Below are 19,238 nucleotides of genomic sequence, written 5' to 3'. Positions count from 1 at the left end.
CACACACACACACACACACACACACACACTGGAGGTGAGGAAATATAATCGATCCTGTGAGTCATGTGGAGCGCTGGGATTACAGCAGCATTGTCTGTATTTCAGACGTGCGAAAGCGGCGAAGCACCAAGGTGACTAAACTGTGAACCGAACCAAGTCTGATGCATCTCTCACACACACACACACACACACACACACACACACACACACACACACACACACACACACACACACACACACACACACACACACACACATCTGCATGCCTTTATTCTCATGAGAAACCAATCACAGCCTCACAACTTTCAAGCTGGTCTCAGTGAAAGCTTAAATTGGCACTTCACACAGAAAGAGGTATGAAGGCTACAAAAAGCTTCTGTCGAACATCATTTATCATTTATTCAGAGGAAACGACGTTCTGTTTTTATATTCAGCTTGACAAGAAGGAGCCGACTGGTCCTGAACTGAAGCGGTTTCACTCAATCTGAGCTTAAAGCCTTCATCTTCTTTCCAAAAATAAAGCTGAATATCCAGTGGAGGCGTCACTCACTGTCCAACCTGAGAGTCAACAAGCAGAATGATCCGGATAAATAACAATACCAACGTTTCCCTTCAACTTAATTAACAGCCTATTAGTTTGTTTGTTTGTTTTTTACAAAAAGGAAATTGAGTTAAGACCTTCTGCAACATGAAAGTCAGTGAACACGTCTCACACGGCTTCAACAGTAACAGTTCATCCATTTTGAATTATTAAATATTTTCATCCCAAAATAACAAAATCAAGTACAGTAGCGTTTCCAACTAAAACAAGCAAGTAGCTTTGAAAAATCTAATACATAAATCTTTAAAGTGTGGCGTGGTGTAAAGGACACAGTGACATGCAGGCTGCATTAAGCCCCGCACAACCGAGTAAAAAGATCTTTAATTATTAAGAACTGAACTCAAGTAAAGGTAGAAAATCAGTTCTTCAGAGAGATAATGTACCGCTCCGTTCAGCTTTATCTGGCATCCTCTGGGACTCCTGGGCTGAGGAGGGTCAGTGACACACTGCTGAGATTTAATCCGGTATAATCCAGAACCTGATCAACATCCACTAAAAACCATCAAGAGCTTCAGCCTGATCTCAGAGGTAACTTTTGGTCTGACGTGGCATAAAAGAACAAAACGAGACTTGACCTGACGGCGGTGACCTGGAACCACGACTGAAAGCTGTTTCAGCGTGTCCAGGTCAGGGGCGGGCAAACGCCAAAAGGTCAACAGAACCAAACGAGCTTCACCCTTTAACTGACCAGGGCCTTTATACTTATCCTGGAGTTCAGAGATTTTATTCATTGTTTGCCTGTTTTTTGCATGTAATTTCTTCCATTTTTGTTTTTCTTTTTTCTGAGGAGAAGTTTGAATAAGTGGAGTGTGACTCAGCTCAGCAGCCGCTGTGGGAGAAAAGCAGCCGAACACGCAGACCTGATCTGACCCACTGTTATTCTTTCATAAAGCCACGGTAACTATAGTAACCGAACCTCCTCACCTGAGCGCTCGCGGAAGAGAAGTCAGAAAGTTGTGAAGAGAATACTTCCCTTAAAGCTACCGAACCCAGAGCTCTGTCGGCTAAACGAGTCGCTTCGCCACTTTTCCAAACCACGTTATCGCAGGCTGTGAGCCTTTCTATTGTCGACACTGCAACTCCTGCTGAACTTAGACTTGTTGATACTTCAGGAGCAGATCTAAGAGAAGCGGAGAACTCACCACTCTCTTTTCCCTGAAGTCGATGCCCACTGTGGTGATGAACTTGGGGTTGAACTTGTTGTCGGTGTATCGGTACAGGAAGGTGGTCTTCCCCACGCCGGAGTCCCCCAGGGCCAGGAGCTTTATCAGGTAGTCGTAATCTCCATCAGTCATAGTGCCGGCCGCAGTGAACCTGTGAGGAAGACACAGACGCCGGGTCAGCGACGCGTCCAGCAGCTCCCAGAGAGAAACGCCAGACCGAATGAACGCCGGAGGCAGAGAGGACAGACGAGCACGTGGATTCCTGGGAACATGCCAGCGCTGGGTAATCACAGCAGGCATGATTGAGTCCTCCTGACCGCACACAGCTCTCGTCAGTTTGTGAAAAAGGTGAATGAGAGCATCAGGAAGCTCCGAGGACATCATGAAGACGTAGGAGAGCATGCTAGCAAACCCATCGTCCAGGCAAGCAATGTCCGTACCGGAGGATTAAGTCCAATATTGATATTCTTGTGTGTCACATGTATGATTTAGTCGAGGCAGACGTCTTCGGATGGGCTTTAGCGTACGGAGCGTTAGCGTCTGGCGAGCTGTCGGCCTCATGGCTCTCGGCGGTATATTTAGACCAGGGATCACAGGACTCTAATTGAGTCAGCTGAGTGTGTAACACTGTGCTTTATTGCTCGTTTAGATGTCAGGAGCTCTGATCTCCTCACAATAACCTGACTGTGGCTCAGATCAGGAGGCGGATCCAGGCCTCAGACTGGATCCACCTCAGCCTGGTTTCATACTTTTTTTTTTTATATAGCTAACCAACAGCAAATGGCAAGAGCAGAACCTGATGTCAACAAAAAGTCCAAACTCTAAAAGGTATTATGAAGAAAATAATAAGTTTTATCATTCCCGTCTAAAAACTAAACTGCAAGAATGGAACTTTTCACAGAGTTACAATAATGAAGCAACGAGACAGTTGTAGTATATTTGGTTCAAACATGTTTTCGTCTAATGCTTTAGCTCGGAGTCTGACACATTTTGTCCCAGTCAGGCAACTTCAAGTCCGAGCAACTTCAGAAAAAAACAACTAAGTCATTATTTAGCCACACTTATTGCTGTATAATTCAGTTGATTTTTCTTTATCCACGCTGACGCTCTTTGTCGTTTCCAGCTTGTTTTTACACCTTTCCATCAGTCAGTTCTGTCTGAAATCCTGTGAACACCAGGCGTGAACAGAGCGGTTGTTGGGATGTGAAAAGCGAGATTATTTTCTGCCTCCTTCAGGCTGTGAATTGCTGGATCAGCTGACGGTGGAGAACAATAACTCACATTGACCCGGCAGAGAGGAATCCAGGGTTCAACTCTCGCTTCAATAGATTGTTAAATAGCATGTTGGCTGTAATGTCATTAAATTCATTCCCCATTATATTATGTCTTTAGTGAAAATTTAAATGACTGAAACTTATTGCTTTTCGTCGTAGAGCTGCTGTCTCTCTCCATTAGCAGTTTCTGGCTGCACTGCTTCCTGGATGACACACCCAAATTCTTGCTGAAGCTGAAATCCATCACCGGGGCTGATATTAGGCTCTGAAATCGTGTTTTTCTTTCAATTCTTTAATTGTAACGGTGCATGCGGGGAAGGCCCCACGCTGCAGGGGTTGGTGTGTGTGCTCGTGATCCCGCTGCCTCCTCAGACACAGAGATTACAGATTAATTAAGCTACTAAACGAATGTTTCCAGCTGTTATGTCAAAAATTGACATATTATTCACTAGATCAAGGAAGTCAACACTTTAACTTGCTCCAGCCATGCAGCTGCTAGCCGCTAGCCGCTAGCTTTTAGCTAGCCATGCTCAGACTAGTCTGTCATGTTGAAGGTCTGAGACGATAAAACAGCTCGACAACAGAACGAGCCCAAAGATCTGCTTCACTTCACTCAGCTGTAAAGTTATAAAGATTATTTTTAGCTTGAATGCGCGGTGCAGGGATGCTACATGCTAACCTTGCTAACAAAGAGCCTTCAGTAGCTTTTAAAATTTAATTCAACAAAGATTTGGATGAAAAACATTAGCTCGCTTTTTAAATCCACAACATAATTCATGATCACTGGACTTTAAATTGTGATACTTTTTGGTAGTTTTCTGAACTTTTTTGATTTATTTGACTAAACTGGCTTAAGGATTTCATTCAGCTGATGTAGAAAGTAGACACCAGAAACATCCCTGATAAACATCAGTAAAATATCAGCACGGCCACACCACTTCAATTCACACATAAAACCTGAACTCTACACATCTACTGCTTTAAACTGTGAAACTAAGCTTCATTAAGTAAATAAAATCAGGTACAATTCACAACGAGGAAGTGTTTTTGTTATTTTTTAACGTGCAACTCAAATCTACAGGCGTGTGTTTTCAGTCCTGAGATGCTGCAGACTGTGACTGGAAGCAGTTTCTTCTTATCGTGCAGATAAAACAGATTAGAGAGGAAGAGGAGCCAAACTCGACTTCCTGTGATCGTCAAGTCGTCTCTCCTCTGCTCTGCTGAAAACGTCTTCATTCGCTCGGTTCTGCTTCCCCTCGGAGGCGTGTGACTGCTCATCCAGTTCTAAAATCTCTGTGAGACCGAACGTGAGATAAGGGCCTGGAAATGCTCCATCAGTTTCATTTTATGAAACCAAATAATTGAGAACTCAAATTGGAAAAAAATGTAGCTATAGATTATGTTAAGCAGCAAATTTTGACCTTTGAATCAGTCACCGTATTTTCTAAACTATCAGTCACGTTTTTTTAGTTGGTTGGTTGATTGAGAAAGAATTCAGAATGAGGCGCTGCAGCAGAGAAACTTATCGCGATGAAGAAAACAGAGAGGACTGATCGTGATCTGCAAGACGAGGAAGAGATTCTCAGAAGGGTCTGGAACAGCAACCGATTTGACCCTCCATTACCTTTTTTCAAACCTTTCTCCGTGTGGCGCTGACTTTACCTTCAGAGTTCTGACTGAGAACACCGCTTCCAGCCTGTTCACCAAAAACTGGTTGTGTGGCTTGTTCAGCGGTGACCTGAAGAGTAAACTGACTGTTTATTCTCTGAAGGGAACAAGGCCAAAGGCTCGGAGAGCAGAACGTCGAGCTCAATGTTAACATCACAGCATCAACAAGAAGCAGGTTACAGATATTCACTATTTCATGACAGGTACTAACTACTAGTGGTGGAGGAAGATGCTCTATAATCTAGATGTCATGCTGTTAATTTAAAGGTTTTTCTAATGTTTGACAATTTTGAGATAAACAAGTCTTTTCTAAATGGATGTCAGATGTGAAAATTATCTGAAACAGAGCCAAAAAAAAAATCGCCTCATTTGTGAGATAGTGAAGCGTTCGTCAGGATCCGACAGTTTTCTAAAGAGCTGATTATTTCAGAGAAATGCAGATCAGGGAATTAGCAGACTGTTGGGTCAGGCGGTGATGAGATGAGGCCAATTCCTCACAAACGGCTTCGATAATTTGGAGGAAATAGTCAGAAATTATAACCTGAGCTCGTTCCCGTCTGGGAGAAATGGGTCCTGAATGTTCCTTTCCTCGGGGAAAAATCAATAAAAACAGGAAAATGAGATGTGCAGGGCAGAAAGTGACTGTTTTATCACATGATGGTCTGCTGCCACTTTGTTGTTCTGTCTGAAACATTAAAAAAAAAAAAAGAAGAAAGAAAAAAACAAGTTTCTCCACCTTACAGCTGAACTTCAACATGAACTTCTGGACTTTTCCAGCAGCCCTGGTCATAACGTTAAGGCTGATCTGTCTAAATTAGAGAAACTGACACTTGGAACTGACCGTGTTTCTTTGAAGAATTTTTTTACTTCATTCAAACTGGTTTTCAGGTTTTCAGGTTAAATTACAGGTTTCTTGTTTGCCGGACGAGCAAAAACACAGCTCGGCTTCTTCTTCCAGTGGCTTCTTCTCTGGCAGAAAAGTCTGCAGACGGAGCGCACTGCTGCCACCTAGCAGCTGGAAATAGAAGAACTGTTTTTTTTTTTTCAATAATCAAGATGAACAAAACTGATGTTAATGTAGCAAACTGAAAAAGCAGCAGAACTTGCTTAACGCGTGGCAACACGATGTGCTGAATTACGGTTCTGTTGAGTTTATGGCCACATTCTGGCTGAAGTGCCGCCTTTGTATTTGTTTCCCAACAGGCACGGCTCGCTTCGCTTCAAGAGGCAGTGAGTCATGGTCTGAGACGAGAGCGGCACTACGTGGGTGAGAGCACCTCTGAGTTGGAGAAAGATTCAATTATCCCTGGTTTACGTCGCTCCAGTCATTAAAGGGATTAGCGCTGCGGTTGGCTTTCTTTCACGGTACTTCAGAGTGAAGTGGGAGCAAAACGCCGCGCCCACAAACTAAAAGATGTTCACCCGGATGAAGTCTGCAGGAAGGGGAACCAGCTCAGGCAGCCTGGACAACAAGGTCAAAGGTCAGGACCCCAGACAGTCAACATGAGAGACCTAGCGCACAGAACAAAAAAAAAAAGGATGGAGTGATAGAAGCAGAGTGAGAAACTAGCGGCTAAAACTAGAAGCCAACAAAGTCAACAAACTGCTCCTCGACTGATGGAAACAACCGCTAAACGAGGCAAAAGCCATCAGCCCAGGATCAGCTGGCGAGAATCAGGGGCGAGAGAAAGAACACTGGTATCTGGAAGAGCAACTGTGGTACGAAGAGACTCACATCATCTGCAAAAAAGAGTTTATGTATATTAATTTATGTATCTCGTGTAAAATAAATTCAAGAGAAGAAACAGAAAGATGCTCTACAAATTACATGTTCTGATCTCTAAAAAAAGTCACAAGTTAGAAACCCAGTGAAACCTCATGAAGTGTAAGACATGCCCTAAAAAATAACCTCTTTACAGTTAATAAACCACGAGTCTATAAAATCACATGTTTTGAATGACTGAAAAAATGGCATCAAAGAGTCAACAGAAATTCAATTAAAGCTGCTTCAGGTTTATTCTGGGAGGGGAACAGTCCAAAACACTCTAATCCTCATAATCCGCTGATAAAAACGGTGTTTTATCTTTCAGGTTCATTAGATCTTTATACATAATGCAACCTTCATCCTTTAATTAAATCAATAAATAATTCATTTCATTTTCATAAATTTTCATCCAAATTGAAGTTGGATCTCCAGATTGGAGCGATTCTCACGAGAGCAGATGGCTGTGATCAGATTCTGTGTGGCTGAAGCTGAAAAACAGCAGGTCTGGAGACGGTCTCTAATGAGGGGGAGGCCGAGGTGCAAACGCTGCTCCTGCTAAAACCGTCTTTTGCTGCGTAATTCAGTGCGATGGCGCCGGCGTCCATCGGAGAGGCTTTACGCAGACTCCAGTTCCAGCGCTGAAGGCAGCAGAGCCCCGATGGAAGCCTCTGCTTTGTTAATTATTCATCAATACCAAGAGGATTAATCAGCCTCTGCACACGGAGAATGGGAACTGCAGCCAGACGCTCGCTGGTAGAACGAAACGTGGAGGTTCACACACTTTCTGCCTCACATGATGACATTCAGTCACTGATTGGTCAAAGTTATGAAATCATATCAGGATTAGTGAAGTGGAAAAGTACCGAACATATTCCAAGAAAAGAAGAACGCTCTAGAAAAAGTAGAACCCTGTCCGCTATCGATCCTGACGGGCACAAAACGATAAAGACACGATGTTCCGACGGCTTTGCTCTCGTCCGTATTCCTAAAAGATCAGCAGACGCTTGTCAGAGACCTTTGGGTTTGACTCTCCCAGCCTCTAATCTGTTTCCCGTCGGCTCGGCTGAAGGCCTCTGCTGTCGTTACCGATCCAGCGATCAATAACTGCTAACAAGATTGGACTTTGACCTCTGGGGATTCAATTTGCCCAGAGATGCTCGAGGTCCAAAACTCCCACCGCCGGCAGAGCGCCATGTTTTCTCCACCTGACCTGGTCGGAACCACGCTCCCTCTGGAGAAGAGGTCCAACCCAGACCCAGGCAGAACCTGCCCGCCCGGCTCAGGTGGATCTGATTCCTCCTCCATCTGGGAGTCGCTCCGGGGTTTCCTGGATCCTGCTTTAATCCCACAGCGGGCGGCGGGCTAACATCTGTACAGACAGCTCACACAGCTGGATGTGAAAGGTCAGCGTGGATGTAGGACTACCGGGAGGCAGAACCAAGCAGGACTGAAGGAGCTGGAGTCTGGTTGAGTGTCCCCACCGCTCCGCCGCTCCTCGGCGACCCTCTGCTTCCTGTTCTAATTGGAAACTTTCCTTTTTTTCCAGTCAGATTTTGATCACCTTGGGTCCCTCCTGTGTTTGGAACCACGACTGATCAGAGGAATTTCAATTCACAACCAAAATTTTAGCTGCATCTCTGCGTTTGAAGCAAGAAGAAACATTTTAAAAATTCAAGCTGATGTTTGGTAGACGATGGTACCAATAAACAGACTTATTAATACAACAAATTGCTTTGAAAATAGATGAGGTGCTTTATTTTTACACTCATTTTTTACAATCTGTGATTCACCTCAATGCTGAAGACTGTCAGCTAACATTTCCCTTATTATGACAATTAAAGTTAAAAAAAAAAGAAGAACAACATGATTTTTATTTTAAACAAATATGTCTATTTATTGATTCATTGAATACCTACTCCAGCTAAAAATGGTTGATTTCCGTATCACGTACAGAGATGCAATAAAATGCAATTAATTACTTATCGCACAATTAAAGGTGCTGTAGGCAGGATTTTGCTAGTCAATGCTAATTTTTCTGTTTTCTTTGGATTAAATGTTACAGTATCCATTGATAATCCTTTAGGAGTGTAGTATAACTGCACTACCGCGAGGGCACAGCATTTCCATCTGTCTCTGTTCTGAGCTGAAAAGGAATCTCAACAGCTCCAGGTATCTTTGACCAATCAGAAGAGTCCCTGAGGCTCTAACAGTGATTGGTCGAAGGGCGTTCGTCACACGTTCTTGTGGGAGGGGCTTAACTTGAATAAGGGCGTGCTGTCAGAGAAAACAGGACAGGATTGGCTGTGCTGGGTTTCAAATCACCATCTTAGATGGGTTAAATCTCCATCTTGCTTAGGTAAACCTAAGCAAGATGGCAGAGATGCCGAATCCTGCCTACAGAAACTTTAATTACAAGAATTTACCTTGTAAATACTGTATTTATGAGTCACTTTTCAAAAGTTGTTTGGCTGAAACTTATTTCACAGAAGCAACACGTAAAAATGTGTGGCACTGGGCATACCATCTGTAACCACTAGATGTCACTAGCTACATTTCCATTACAGTTCTGCGCAAAATAAAAGCAATATTTTTCAAATTTCGATTTCCATAGAATAGAGTTTAATGTATTAGCTATAAAACTCGTCCCGCGAGATTCCGCTTAGAGGAAGACGGAGATACAAAACATCTATTTTTATTTACATTTATGTTTTGCACAATTTTATAGTTAACGGAAAAGCAGCTACTGTGTGACAACAGAAAGCTGTGACGGAGAACCTGCTGGATTTAACTGACGGAGCAAGAAAAATGTCTCCAAAAAGAAAAAATTCATTAAGCTACGGAGTATAAAACACTTCCAGAAGACTTGTTAAAAGTCACGTTTTAGGGAATGTTCGGACGTCATCTGATGGTTTACGTCTTCATCGTGAAATAAGTATTCATCATGAGCGGAATATCCTGGAAGATCTTCAGAACTTGAATATTTGAGGGAATCTGGAATGAAAGATTTGACTTGCTGAATGATTTTTGAAGAAACTTTTGAAAATCAGTGGATTTAACAGGTTCTGTCTTGTCAGAAATTTTATTTTACCCCGGCCAGTGACTGAAGATTGCTGGTTTTCTTCGATCACTCTGTGACAAACTCTCTTGGATTAAGCGTCAGTCATATTAGATAAAATGAGGAAAACAGTGGAGTGACAGCTGTACCATATCCTACAAGAAGCCAATGAGCTGGCCGATCTGAGCGAGCACGTCCACAGAAGGAGTTGTGGCTGAGCAGATTGTGTTTACAGTACCGCAGAAAAAAAAAAAACCTGTGACATTTCCATCCGAATCAATATGTTGTGCCGCTCTGTGTGTGTGTGCTAGCTTTAACTCAGCAGTGAGCTGAGTGTGTGGAGATCCCGGCCGTGAAAGCTCTTCCACAGTCTGACACGTTCTCCTCCCCGACGGCTTTCAGCATTTCACGGATAAACTGCACATCAGAAACACGCAACGGAGGCGCCGGAGTCACGGCGGAGCCGTTTGACCAGGAGCGACTTCTGAGGGCAGAGAGGAAGTCACTGAGGCGCTGAAACCGCACTTTGATGTCTTTGATTTCCGGGCGAGGCCGAAGCTCTTTCTGCCCGTCCCGTCCCGACTCAAATGAACGAACCCTTTCAAGTGCACCGCTCTAATTCCTTCACATTCAGCCTCAAGAAACCTTGTAAAAAGACCAACATGTGGTCTCACACACATTAGCATGAAGCTGAACGTTAATGCAGAAGTATAGTAATGGTAGGAAATTCCATCAGAATCAGTTTTGGTCTGATTGGGAGTCGTTGATTGACGGTAAACTCAGCAAATCAAATATTTGTTTTCGGCTCTTTTTTTTTTTCCCAACTCCACTGGACGTTTGCTGTTGTTAGCCGTTGCCCGGATCCATACGCCAAGCTGTAGCTAGCTGGTTAGCATGTTAACTTCTAGTTTTGTCTTCTATGGAGTGATGAGTCCGGTGATTAGGCCTCGAGCGGGTTTCTGTGGATGTATTTCAGCTTCCTATTGATAGCCGACAGTTACGCTACAGCTCAACTCAGAGACTGTGTCAGGAATTTATGCTAGCAAGCAACGTAGGTCACGACTTTCTCCAAGTTTGCCTTAAATAAAAACATGTTCTACACTCTTTTTTTCCGGTAAATACTTGAGCTAGGGTGTTTTTAAGAAAGTGAAAGACTCTATAGCTGTTTTTTTGCAGCTTCCAGTGAGTGCTGATGAAGAATAAAGAGTTTTTTATTCAGCTTGAACTTTAATGGAGATATGAAGTAGATAAAGTTTTACTGCTTCTTGATCAATTAGCTCCATTCAAGTCTTTCATGTCGTGTTTCACCCTCGTTCGCCCTCATGGCTTCCTCCTTCCATACTGCCGGGAGGTCATGTGACCAGTCAGCTGACTGGACCGGTGCTTCTGCTTGTTCGCCCCGGGTGGAGAAAAACACTCGGCGTCATTATGAGCTGGGAGCATCTGCCTTGCTCACCACAGTCTGGCTCCTGAAGTGATTCAGCCCGACCGCGTCACGTATGCTCTCAGTTCTGACCACGTCTCACTCTGAAGCTCATCTCCCAGGGTCTGACGTCCGTTTGGTGTCATTGGCACAAACAACGACGATAGATTGTCTATATAGTAGCTGTGAAGGTCCAGCCGTGTGTCCATCAGTGTTGTGTTCCTGCAGTGCTGTGGACTGTTGGTCCTCGGTGTCAAACCCATTTCCACCCCGTATGATGAGTCAGAAACCTCGCGACCCGCAGTGTTTATGTTGGAGGGAACACACAGATACGATGTTGTCATTCTAATCCTATTTGAGGCTGTTTTTTCCGTTGCGCCGTAATACATTCGTCATGCGGATGAACTGAAAATGCGCCACGGGACTTGATGCCAGAGGCAAAGAAACACATCTGAGTTTTTCCACAAATGCAACATTTTGAAATATTGAAATATTATAAGATTGAATTTAATGTCCCTGAAGTCTCTCTGAACTCTTCTGTCTTTTACCATCTTCACCTGCACACTCGCCAAGCTGCTTTATTTTATTCTCAACAAGTCTTTAAACAAGCTCAGACGTTCAGACTGAGCAGGAGGGATTGAACCAGCAGCTAACAGAAGTTAGCGATCTTTTGTCACAGCTGATTTTCCACCGTGGGGTTAACCTTTGTGCTGCTAATGACTGCCTGGTGTCCAGAGGGCAGATTGGAAATCACTAGACGTCTGACCACTGCCGCTGTACCTGCTTCCTCCGCCTGCTAAATTGGCCTGAAAAACACCCCGGGGGGGCTTCATGGGGCGGGAGGGAAAAGGACAACTCACATCGACTTCAGGGTTGTTCTCACTGAATTCTGAGTTTTTGTTTGGTGCCACCTGACTCCAAACACACTGAAATCTGGTGGAAACAAATCTCAGGCACTCAAACCTCATTGGCTGAAACCATGAGGGAACATTTAGTTCTAAATGTGAACGACAGGAGGTGAAACAATGCTGTAAGTTCAGGATAACCAGTGAGGCAGGACAAAAACGACCAACTTGCTCTCTGAACAGTGGCCTTAAATTCAAAGATCTGCACAATGAAGTGACAAGAACTTCAGAAGACATGAGATTAACTACAATGGCAAGAAAAGTCCTTTTTGAAAATGTCACTAAATTTAAAATAGAAAAAATCATTAACTGGCCATGATTCAAGACTTTTTGCTCAAGACAGACCTCATAGAATTAGAGCCTCCAAGTTACAAGCATTTAAAAAAATCTGTCAGATTTCTGGTGAGCGACATGCTGATTGAGTTGGGCTAAAGAGTTGTCAATATGTACAGCGAGAAATGTCTTTGTAAACTTTTGCTTTAACTTTTCTTTTACTGTAATTTTTTGTTAGTGTTTTTTAATTGGGACCCCAGGAAGACTAGCTACCACCACGGTGGAAGCTAATGGGGATCCCTAAACAACAATAAACAATAAACAGATTCTTTATTTCGTCTGAAACGGTTTGTTTGTTTTCTGGATTGGAGCTGAGCCACAGCCGGCAGAGCTCAGGCTCTGAGCAGGAACGAGGCTGCCGGTTTGATTCTTCATCTCAGCATCACTTTGGATTGCTAAAACATTGAATAAAGAAGTGAAATCTACTAACCATGAAGTAGTCTCAGCTGTCACTTTCACTACTGCTTTGGACATTCAACTGAACAGCAGCCTTTAAGTACAATAAGTTCTTGAAGGGCTTTAAATGAGCTTGCAGGAATATTTTGGAACTAAAATGTGCAAAACGGTGAAAATGTGTTACTGGACTATTTAGAAGTTCAGACTCGCTGAGTACTGTGGTAGGTTTAGACTTGATGGAACTTGAGTTCACGTTAAAGAGTTTCCACTGAGCTTCCTCTCCACCTTGAGGTATAGCTTCAAAATGCAAGACAAGAAAACCTGAAGAGTGAACGCCACAGATTCTGTCGGTGTTTCAGTGTCTGTCAAAGAGCAAGTTTTAAGTAATAACCTCCATCATTCACTGTGAAAATCCACAGTAAAACTGAACACGAGCAGCTTCTGTATTTCTGACCTTCTGCTTGTAACCCAAACTCAAATATTTGCTTTGGAATCTCCGCAGTTATAAATCATTAAAGAGGAAATGATCAGAGGAAGTAGCCTTCATCGCCACACGGGAATCCAACCAATGCTGCAGATTAATGCCGAGCTCCAGGAGACCAAAGCCGGTTTCTCCTGAAACCAGTTCGGGAGGTGTGCTCCACAAACACAACAGATGTTGATTTAGCCTCAAACAGCACGACATGCTTGTTCTGGAAGTTTACATGCACTGTTTACTCCTCATCGTCCCAGTTCTGTCCTGGATAGTTTCACAAGTCAACACGCTTAAGAAAGTCCGATGCCGAACAACCACCGACCCACCAGGGGTCCAAAACTGGCGCCGGAGGGGAAACCGCAAGGTCTAGAAAGAAACTGCCTGTGTGTAAATGCTGTTAAAGAGCAAGAGGCTAAAGGTGAATTCAAGCAGCGAAACCACATTAGCATCAATTCCAAACTGAGGGACAGTTAGTGGGGTGAAAACATGCTTCCCAAAAGGTGTAAAACTCAAGTGACCCGAGAAAAAAAGCTTTCAGGCATGACGGCCAAGATGATTTAAAAAAGTGTATGTTTCCTTTCTACAAAAAGAAAAGAAATAGAAGTAAGGTTGTGTAGATAAAAAAAAAAAAGAAAGTGCAGCAGGGAGATTTGGAGATATCATTAATCATGAGTTGTTCACGGTGCTGCTGCTGGATAATAAGGTAAATGAGAATCACTGGGAATTTATTGACATTCATTACACATAAAAAAAAAAGCTAAAGCAATAAACCTTGTGGTAAATATGGTCAGCAGCGTTTAGCTTCCACTCTCCTGAATCAGGAGGAGGTAAAGACGTCGCCTGGTGTTCAGGAACAGTCTTTGGTTTTGACATGTTGTCTTTCTCAGAAGAGCAAATCTTCATCTTCAGACCACAAAGATCTGATCAAACTCTGGCCTCAGCAGCGTCTTCAACGGGAAACTTCACTAAAACCTCTGAATTTATGTTATTAATTTTTGTCATATTTTCAAATTGAATTAGGTTTTTTTCTGTTTTGAGTGTTTGTTTTAATCTGTTCATCAGTTTCCTCCAAAGTCTTCTCATCTGTCTGTTTCTCTGTCTCTCAGAGTCGGACGCCGCTGCCGCCACGACACCCGGGATGAGGGAAACGGTTTTCCCCTCTCAGACTCCGGATAATGAGCCGTCTGGATGATGCAGCCGAGCGCAACGACACGCTCACAGCGACAACTCCACCGAGTCCTCGCAGCCGAGCCGCTTCCTCTCTAACTTTGTGCCTTTCCCGTCCCGCCGCCCCGCGGCCCGTCACATGTCCACAGAGCTCAACGAGACGGACGGACGGACGGAGTCTTACCTCCGGACGGCTCCTCAGCTGATTGAACGGGGGCGAGATCCGGCGGGAGGCACGAGGCATCCAGAGCAGCTGAGCATCCACACTCCCCACGCCGAGCGAGCGACTGGCTGGAGGGCGGCGGCTGGGCTCGGAGCCACTCCCCCGCCCAGGCAGCTGACTGTGAGGCTGTGGGGAAGGACGGATGCTGCTTTAATGGCTCTGTGGTGAAACTCGCTGGCAACACTTCTCCCCACACGGCCGAACGCATCGGTGACATATCCTAGAAGCAGCCGGAGCGGAAACTGACCCCGAGATGACCTGAAGGATCTGGAGCAGAGACCCGCACCCCCATCGCTGATCTGCCTCCGATACCACAGAAGGGTTATTTATGGCCTGGGTGAATGAACTCCTTCTTATTTCGCGACCAAGATTTCCCACAAAGTCTGAATAAGTCAGACGCCTTTAAGATGCATCCAGAATCAGTATTTTCTGATTGATCAGCCTGAAGCAGGTCAGGATCGGTCAGGGGCCACATGTGGCCCCGGGCTTCACAATAAAAGCCCTGCCCTGCTCTCCGTCTGCAGAATGATTCCACTTCACTACGCTCTGTTACATTAAAATAACTTAGGAGCTCATGAGCCTGTTAGAACACTTATTTTCACTTCATAAAGTGAAATAAAATTTTTAAAAAGTAAAAAAAAAACAATTTAAAAACTTGAAATTGTTTATATAGCTGAAACTGTTGTAATCACAGCGGCGTTAAAAATGGCTAGAATTAGCTCCAGAACAAGCAGGATTATTATTATTACCCAGAGAGAAAAGTGTCACAAACAGTTTGAATTGTCTGAAAACTCATCATAATTTGTAAAACAGGAATCCTTGTGTGTCTAGCATGAGAAAAACACAGTGTTTGATTAGAACCTTGTTTTAACTGATCAATACAACAACAAGCTTCAGTTCTCTAGACTGCTCCCCTCCCAAAAACCAACAGGTACTTTAATATTTACTGTCTAAACAGAACATTGCAGATGAGTCACTGAACATTCAAACGCACATTTAAGTTGCAGAGAAAACCAAACTGATAGAAATCAGCTGCCTCACCCGACCACTAACTACAGGAACCAGGGAAATTCAGAGCAGATACCAACAAACTGACGAAACCAGTTCGTGAGAGATGATAACAAACCAACCCGCCGGCGACCCGGTGACAGATCATCCAGGTGTTACGACAGAAGATCAATCAGCACACGAGTTTCTGATGAGTTTATGTCTGAATCAGTCAGCACTTAACTCAACAGGATGACGAGCCAACAGCTGGTTAACCGGTTAACTAGTGACGGGAAACTACTTCACTGTTCGCCTGCTGATTTTTACCTAGACGTGCAGAGATCTCTGAAAAGGCTGACACTCGGCTAGTTAGCTGTTGTCATTAAGACTTAACTAGCTGACTGGTTAACTAGCTGACTGGTTAGTTACCTACTGAGTTCTGATGCTTTCCTCTTTCTTCTCTGTTAACTTCTGCTTCACTGTGTGTCTCTGTGTAACAAGAGGGTGGAGCTTCAGCTATGACACACACACACACACACACACACACACACACACACACACACACACACACACACGTGTGTATGTGTGTGTGTGTGTGTGTGTGTGTGTGTGTGTGTGTGTGTGTTTGTGTGTGTGTGTGCGCAGGAAGCAGGTGAACAGGAGGGAGCAGGTGAATGAGGAATCGAGGAAATGCATTTGCAGCTCATCTGTTTCTCGAATCTGAAGCAAGTGGAGCCGCTCAGAGGGAGGGACCGGACTCAAACCGAGTCTCGTTCTAATGAGAGACGGCGTCGTCCTCGTCGCTCGACCAACATCAGCTCGGTTTCATGACAGGTGGGTCTGGAGCCGCAGCTCGTTTGAGGGAAGCGGGGGAGGGAACAGCGGCAGCATCGGTCAAAGTCAAACAGACAAAAACTGAATTCTTGTGCAAATTTGAAAAAAAAAAAAAAAAAAAAAACGTCATTTGAACAAAGACGAAAGGCCAGAAGAACTTTTCAGGAAGTTGTAAGACTTATGGACGTGCCTGACGAGTCCCTTCAAGGGTTTAACATCTGTTCCCTCCACAACTGGAACAACAAATATTCTTTATTATTCCACCTGCGAGTGTGCCAGTGACCAACACCGTTTCTGCACATGCTCAATGAGAGAAAGTGGAAAAGGCCGCGTGCCGACTGAAAAACTGCTCCATCTGCTCAACCCGTCTGAAACCAACACTTTAACCTGCTCCACCCACCTGAAGCAAACAGTTTGGATGTCACCCTTCATTTCTACTTCGTGATATGCTTAGCCCACCCTACAGGCTTCGCTATTGGTACTCCTACTTGGAGCCAGCCAATCCACTGAGACAAAACTGAAACCTGCGCACCAATCCTAGCTGTGTGTTGGCACAGCACCACGACCCTCCCTGAGGGTATATACCAACAGTCTGTGCGGCAAATCTCCCTTCTTCTTCCTCAGCACTTGAGACTTACAAGAAGACATTTCAAGACCTTTGCGATCAAGATCAAGATCAAGATGGAGTCGCACTCGGGCATTGGGCCTTTCACCTGCGCTCCGTGCGGCACCGCTCTTATGGAGCAAGATCACCATGAGCGCTGCTTCGTCTGCCTTGGCTGGCAGCATCACCGCCAGCGGACTTCCTGCCCTGCCTGCCTCGCCCTGTCGCTAGAAGAATCCCAGCGGGGAGCGGCCTTCATGGGCGCCGCATCACCGGCCTCCGGGCATGACGACGCCGCCGAGGATGTTCCTGCCCCCGCTCCATACGTCTGGGCCGAAGCCGGAAGCATCAGCAGCAGCAACGTCTGTGTCGGAGAGGTCGACTCAGTGTGACTCCCTCTCCACTTCTCCCAGCCAGTCTCCAGAGCGCCCCGCGAGCTGTGGAGCATCTCGCGGCGCTCTTCATGTCTACAGCTAAGCGCACCGGCCTCGTGCTTCCTCCACAGCCTCCAGAGCCGGTACAGAGCGACTTCGCAATCGGGCTGGCAACTCAGTTACGAACTCGGTCCCAGACTGCGGTGCGGTGCTATGTCCCGCCGTGCCATCCTTCCAAAGCGAACGTCCAGGGGATTGGGGTACGCCGCTCACCGCTAAGGGGGCGGTGGTGACAAGGTACCACGAAGCTGCGTGGATGGCTGGCCGCCGGTCTCCGGAGTGCCTGCCATAGAGGACTCCGTGAGACTTTGCCTCCTACCAAAATCTCCGCCTGGCCTTGTGGGAATCATGCTGCTGTCAGAGAGGGACAGGCGCATAGCGGGCTTTCTGGACAGAAGTTATGCTAGCGGCAATCAATCGTTTGCCCTAGTTACAACATGACATTTCTACTGGGCTCCATCGACAAGATCTGCCACGAGAAGACCCGGTATATCTCCGAAGACATCGAGGAGATCCAGAACACGGCCGAGGTCCTGATGCGGATGTGCGCGCCTCTGCCATCAACGGGGGCCACGTCGTGGCCAATGCACGCTTGCCAGAGGCACCTGTGGCTTGTTCTCTCATCACTCTCAGAGCGTGACCAGCGAGGAGTCCTGGGACTCCCCCTGTCCACCTCTTCTCTCTTTGGAAATGACATTCAGGCCATCATCGAGCCCCTGGAGGCGGCGGCGCAAGGCTCTCAGCAGCTTGCGCCGCACCTGCAGCCCCGCCGTGAGCCCCACCCACAGTGACGGCGTCCGGCGGAGAGAGCAGCAATCCTCCCCTCTGCCGTGCTTGCATGACTGAAGCATGTCAAATCGGCAGGGCCTTTTCCCTCCCGTCTCCCACTATGTGATAAAGCGGAGAACGGTGAGCGGAGCGCGCATGGAGCCACTTGGACGCGCCGCGCCATGGCCGGCTTTCCCTCCACGATCTCGCCACGCTGCGGCCGTGGAAACGGGGCGCATCAGCGAACTTGGGCCACCTGCTCACCCGCCGTGCGCAACGCGTAAGTGGAGCGTCGCGGAAGCCCTGCTGGTGCCTCGCAAATGCTCCAAACTGCATTTTCCGCCGGCTTCCGCCTGTGTTAGCACAGCGAAGCGTCAGAGTGGCGAAGCCACGCCGGCCCGGGTCCCTGCCGATGAGCGCCCTGGCCCCGGGTTCAGTACCAAGGTCAGGAGCCCGAAAAGCCTCGGGATCACGCCGCCTCCGCCTCCGCCTCCGCCTCCGCCCTCTCCTGGGCAGGAGGCTCCTGGCTTGGAGGCTGGAAGGGTGAGACTAGTGGAACTAGATCTCCTCCAGCGGTGGTGTCCACCATCCAGAGTGCCAGGGCCTCCTCTACTGTCAGGGCCTACAGGTCTCAGTGGCAGCTCTTCATGACCTGGTGCTCGGAGAGGGGTCTGGATCCAGTCTCCTGCGCTATTGGTGGAGATTTGGAGTTCCTCCAGGCCCTGCTGGACAGCAGTCGCGCTGCATCCACTCTAGCGGTGTTTGCATCGGCCATTGCAGTGGGTCATGGCGGCTTCAGCCGCTTCTCTGCATGCAGTCACCCGCTGGTAAAGCGGTTTCCACGCGGGGCGTGTCGGCTACGGCCACCCTCAGGCATGGGTCTCCCCGTCGGACCTCCACACGGTGTTGGAGGGTCTTAAGGGACCCCCCTTTGAGCCTTTGGAGCAGGCGGAGGGCCGCTTTCTCTCCTTTAAGGCCGCCATTTTGTTGGCGCTTGCATCCGCCAAGAGAGTTGGGGATCTCTGCGCCTTGTCGGTTCATCCCTCCTGTATGGCGTTCAGTCAGGATGGGGGACTCGTGCACCTCTGGCCTAATCCGGCCTTTCATCCCAAGGTGATCACTTCGGACTTCCAGTCGCGAGTGATCTGGGTCAGGACGCTCAG

General features: G+C 46.4%; 1 protein-coding gene across 4 annotated transcripts in view; it reads right to left on the bottom strand.

Moving 5' to 3' along the window:
- The window catches only part of rab27b (RAB27B, member RAS oncogene family), a 48,053-nt gene that overhangs the window by 6,438 nt on the left and 22,377 nt on the right, over window positions 1–19,238 (bottom strand). The window contains exons 1-3 of one of the 4 annotated variants that reach the window (XM_030084816.1): window positions 15,869–15,915; window positions 14,410–14,574; window positions 1,744–1,915 (exon numbers count right to left, since the gene is read on the bottom strand). In XM_030084816.1, the coding sequence (XP_029940676.1) occupies window positions 1,744–1,896 (153 nt within the window). In that variant the 5' untranslated portion in view covers window positions 1,897–1,915; window positions 14,410–14,574; window positions 15,869–15,915. Of the gene's footprint in view, window positions 1–1,743; window positions 1,916–14,409; window positions 14,575–15,864; window positions 15,916–19,238 lie in introns of those variants that run through there. The other 3 variants (XM_030084818.1, XM_030084817.1, XM_030084820.1) reach the window with 3 other exon arrangements.

The sequence above is a fragment of the Salarias fasciatus genome (genome assembly GCF_902148845.1).
Source record: "Salarias fasciatus chromosome 7 unlocalized genomic scaffold, fSalaFa1.1 super_scaffold_4, whole genome shotgun sequence".
Classification (NCBI taxonomy): Eukaryota; Metazoa; Chordata; class Actinopteri; order Blenniiformes; family Blenniidae; genus Salarias; species Salarias fasciatus.
The sequence above is the reverse complement of the archived record's forward strand: the minus strand, read 5'-3'. Positions and strand labels throughout refer to the sequence as shown.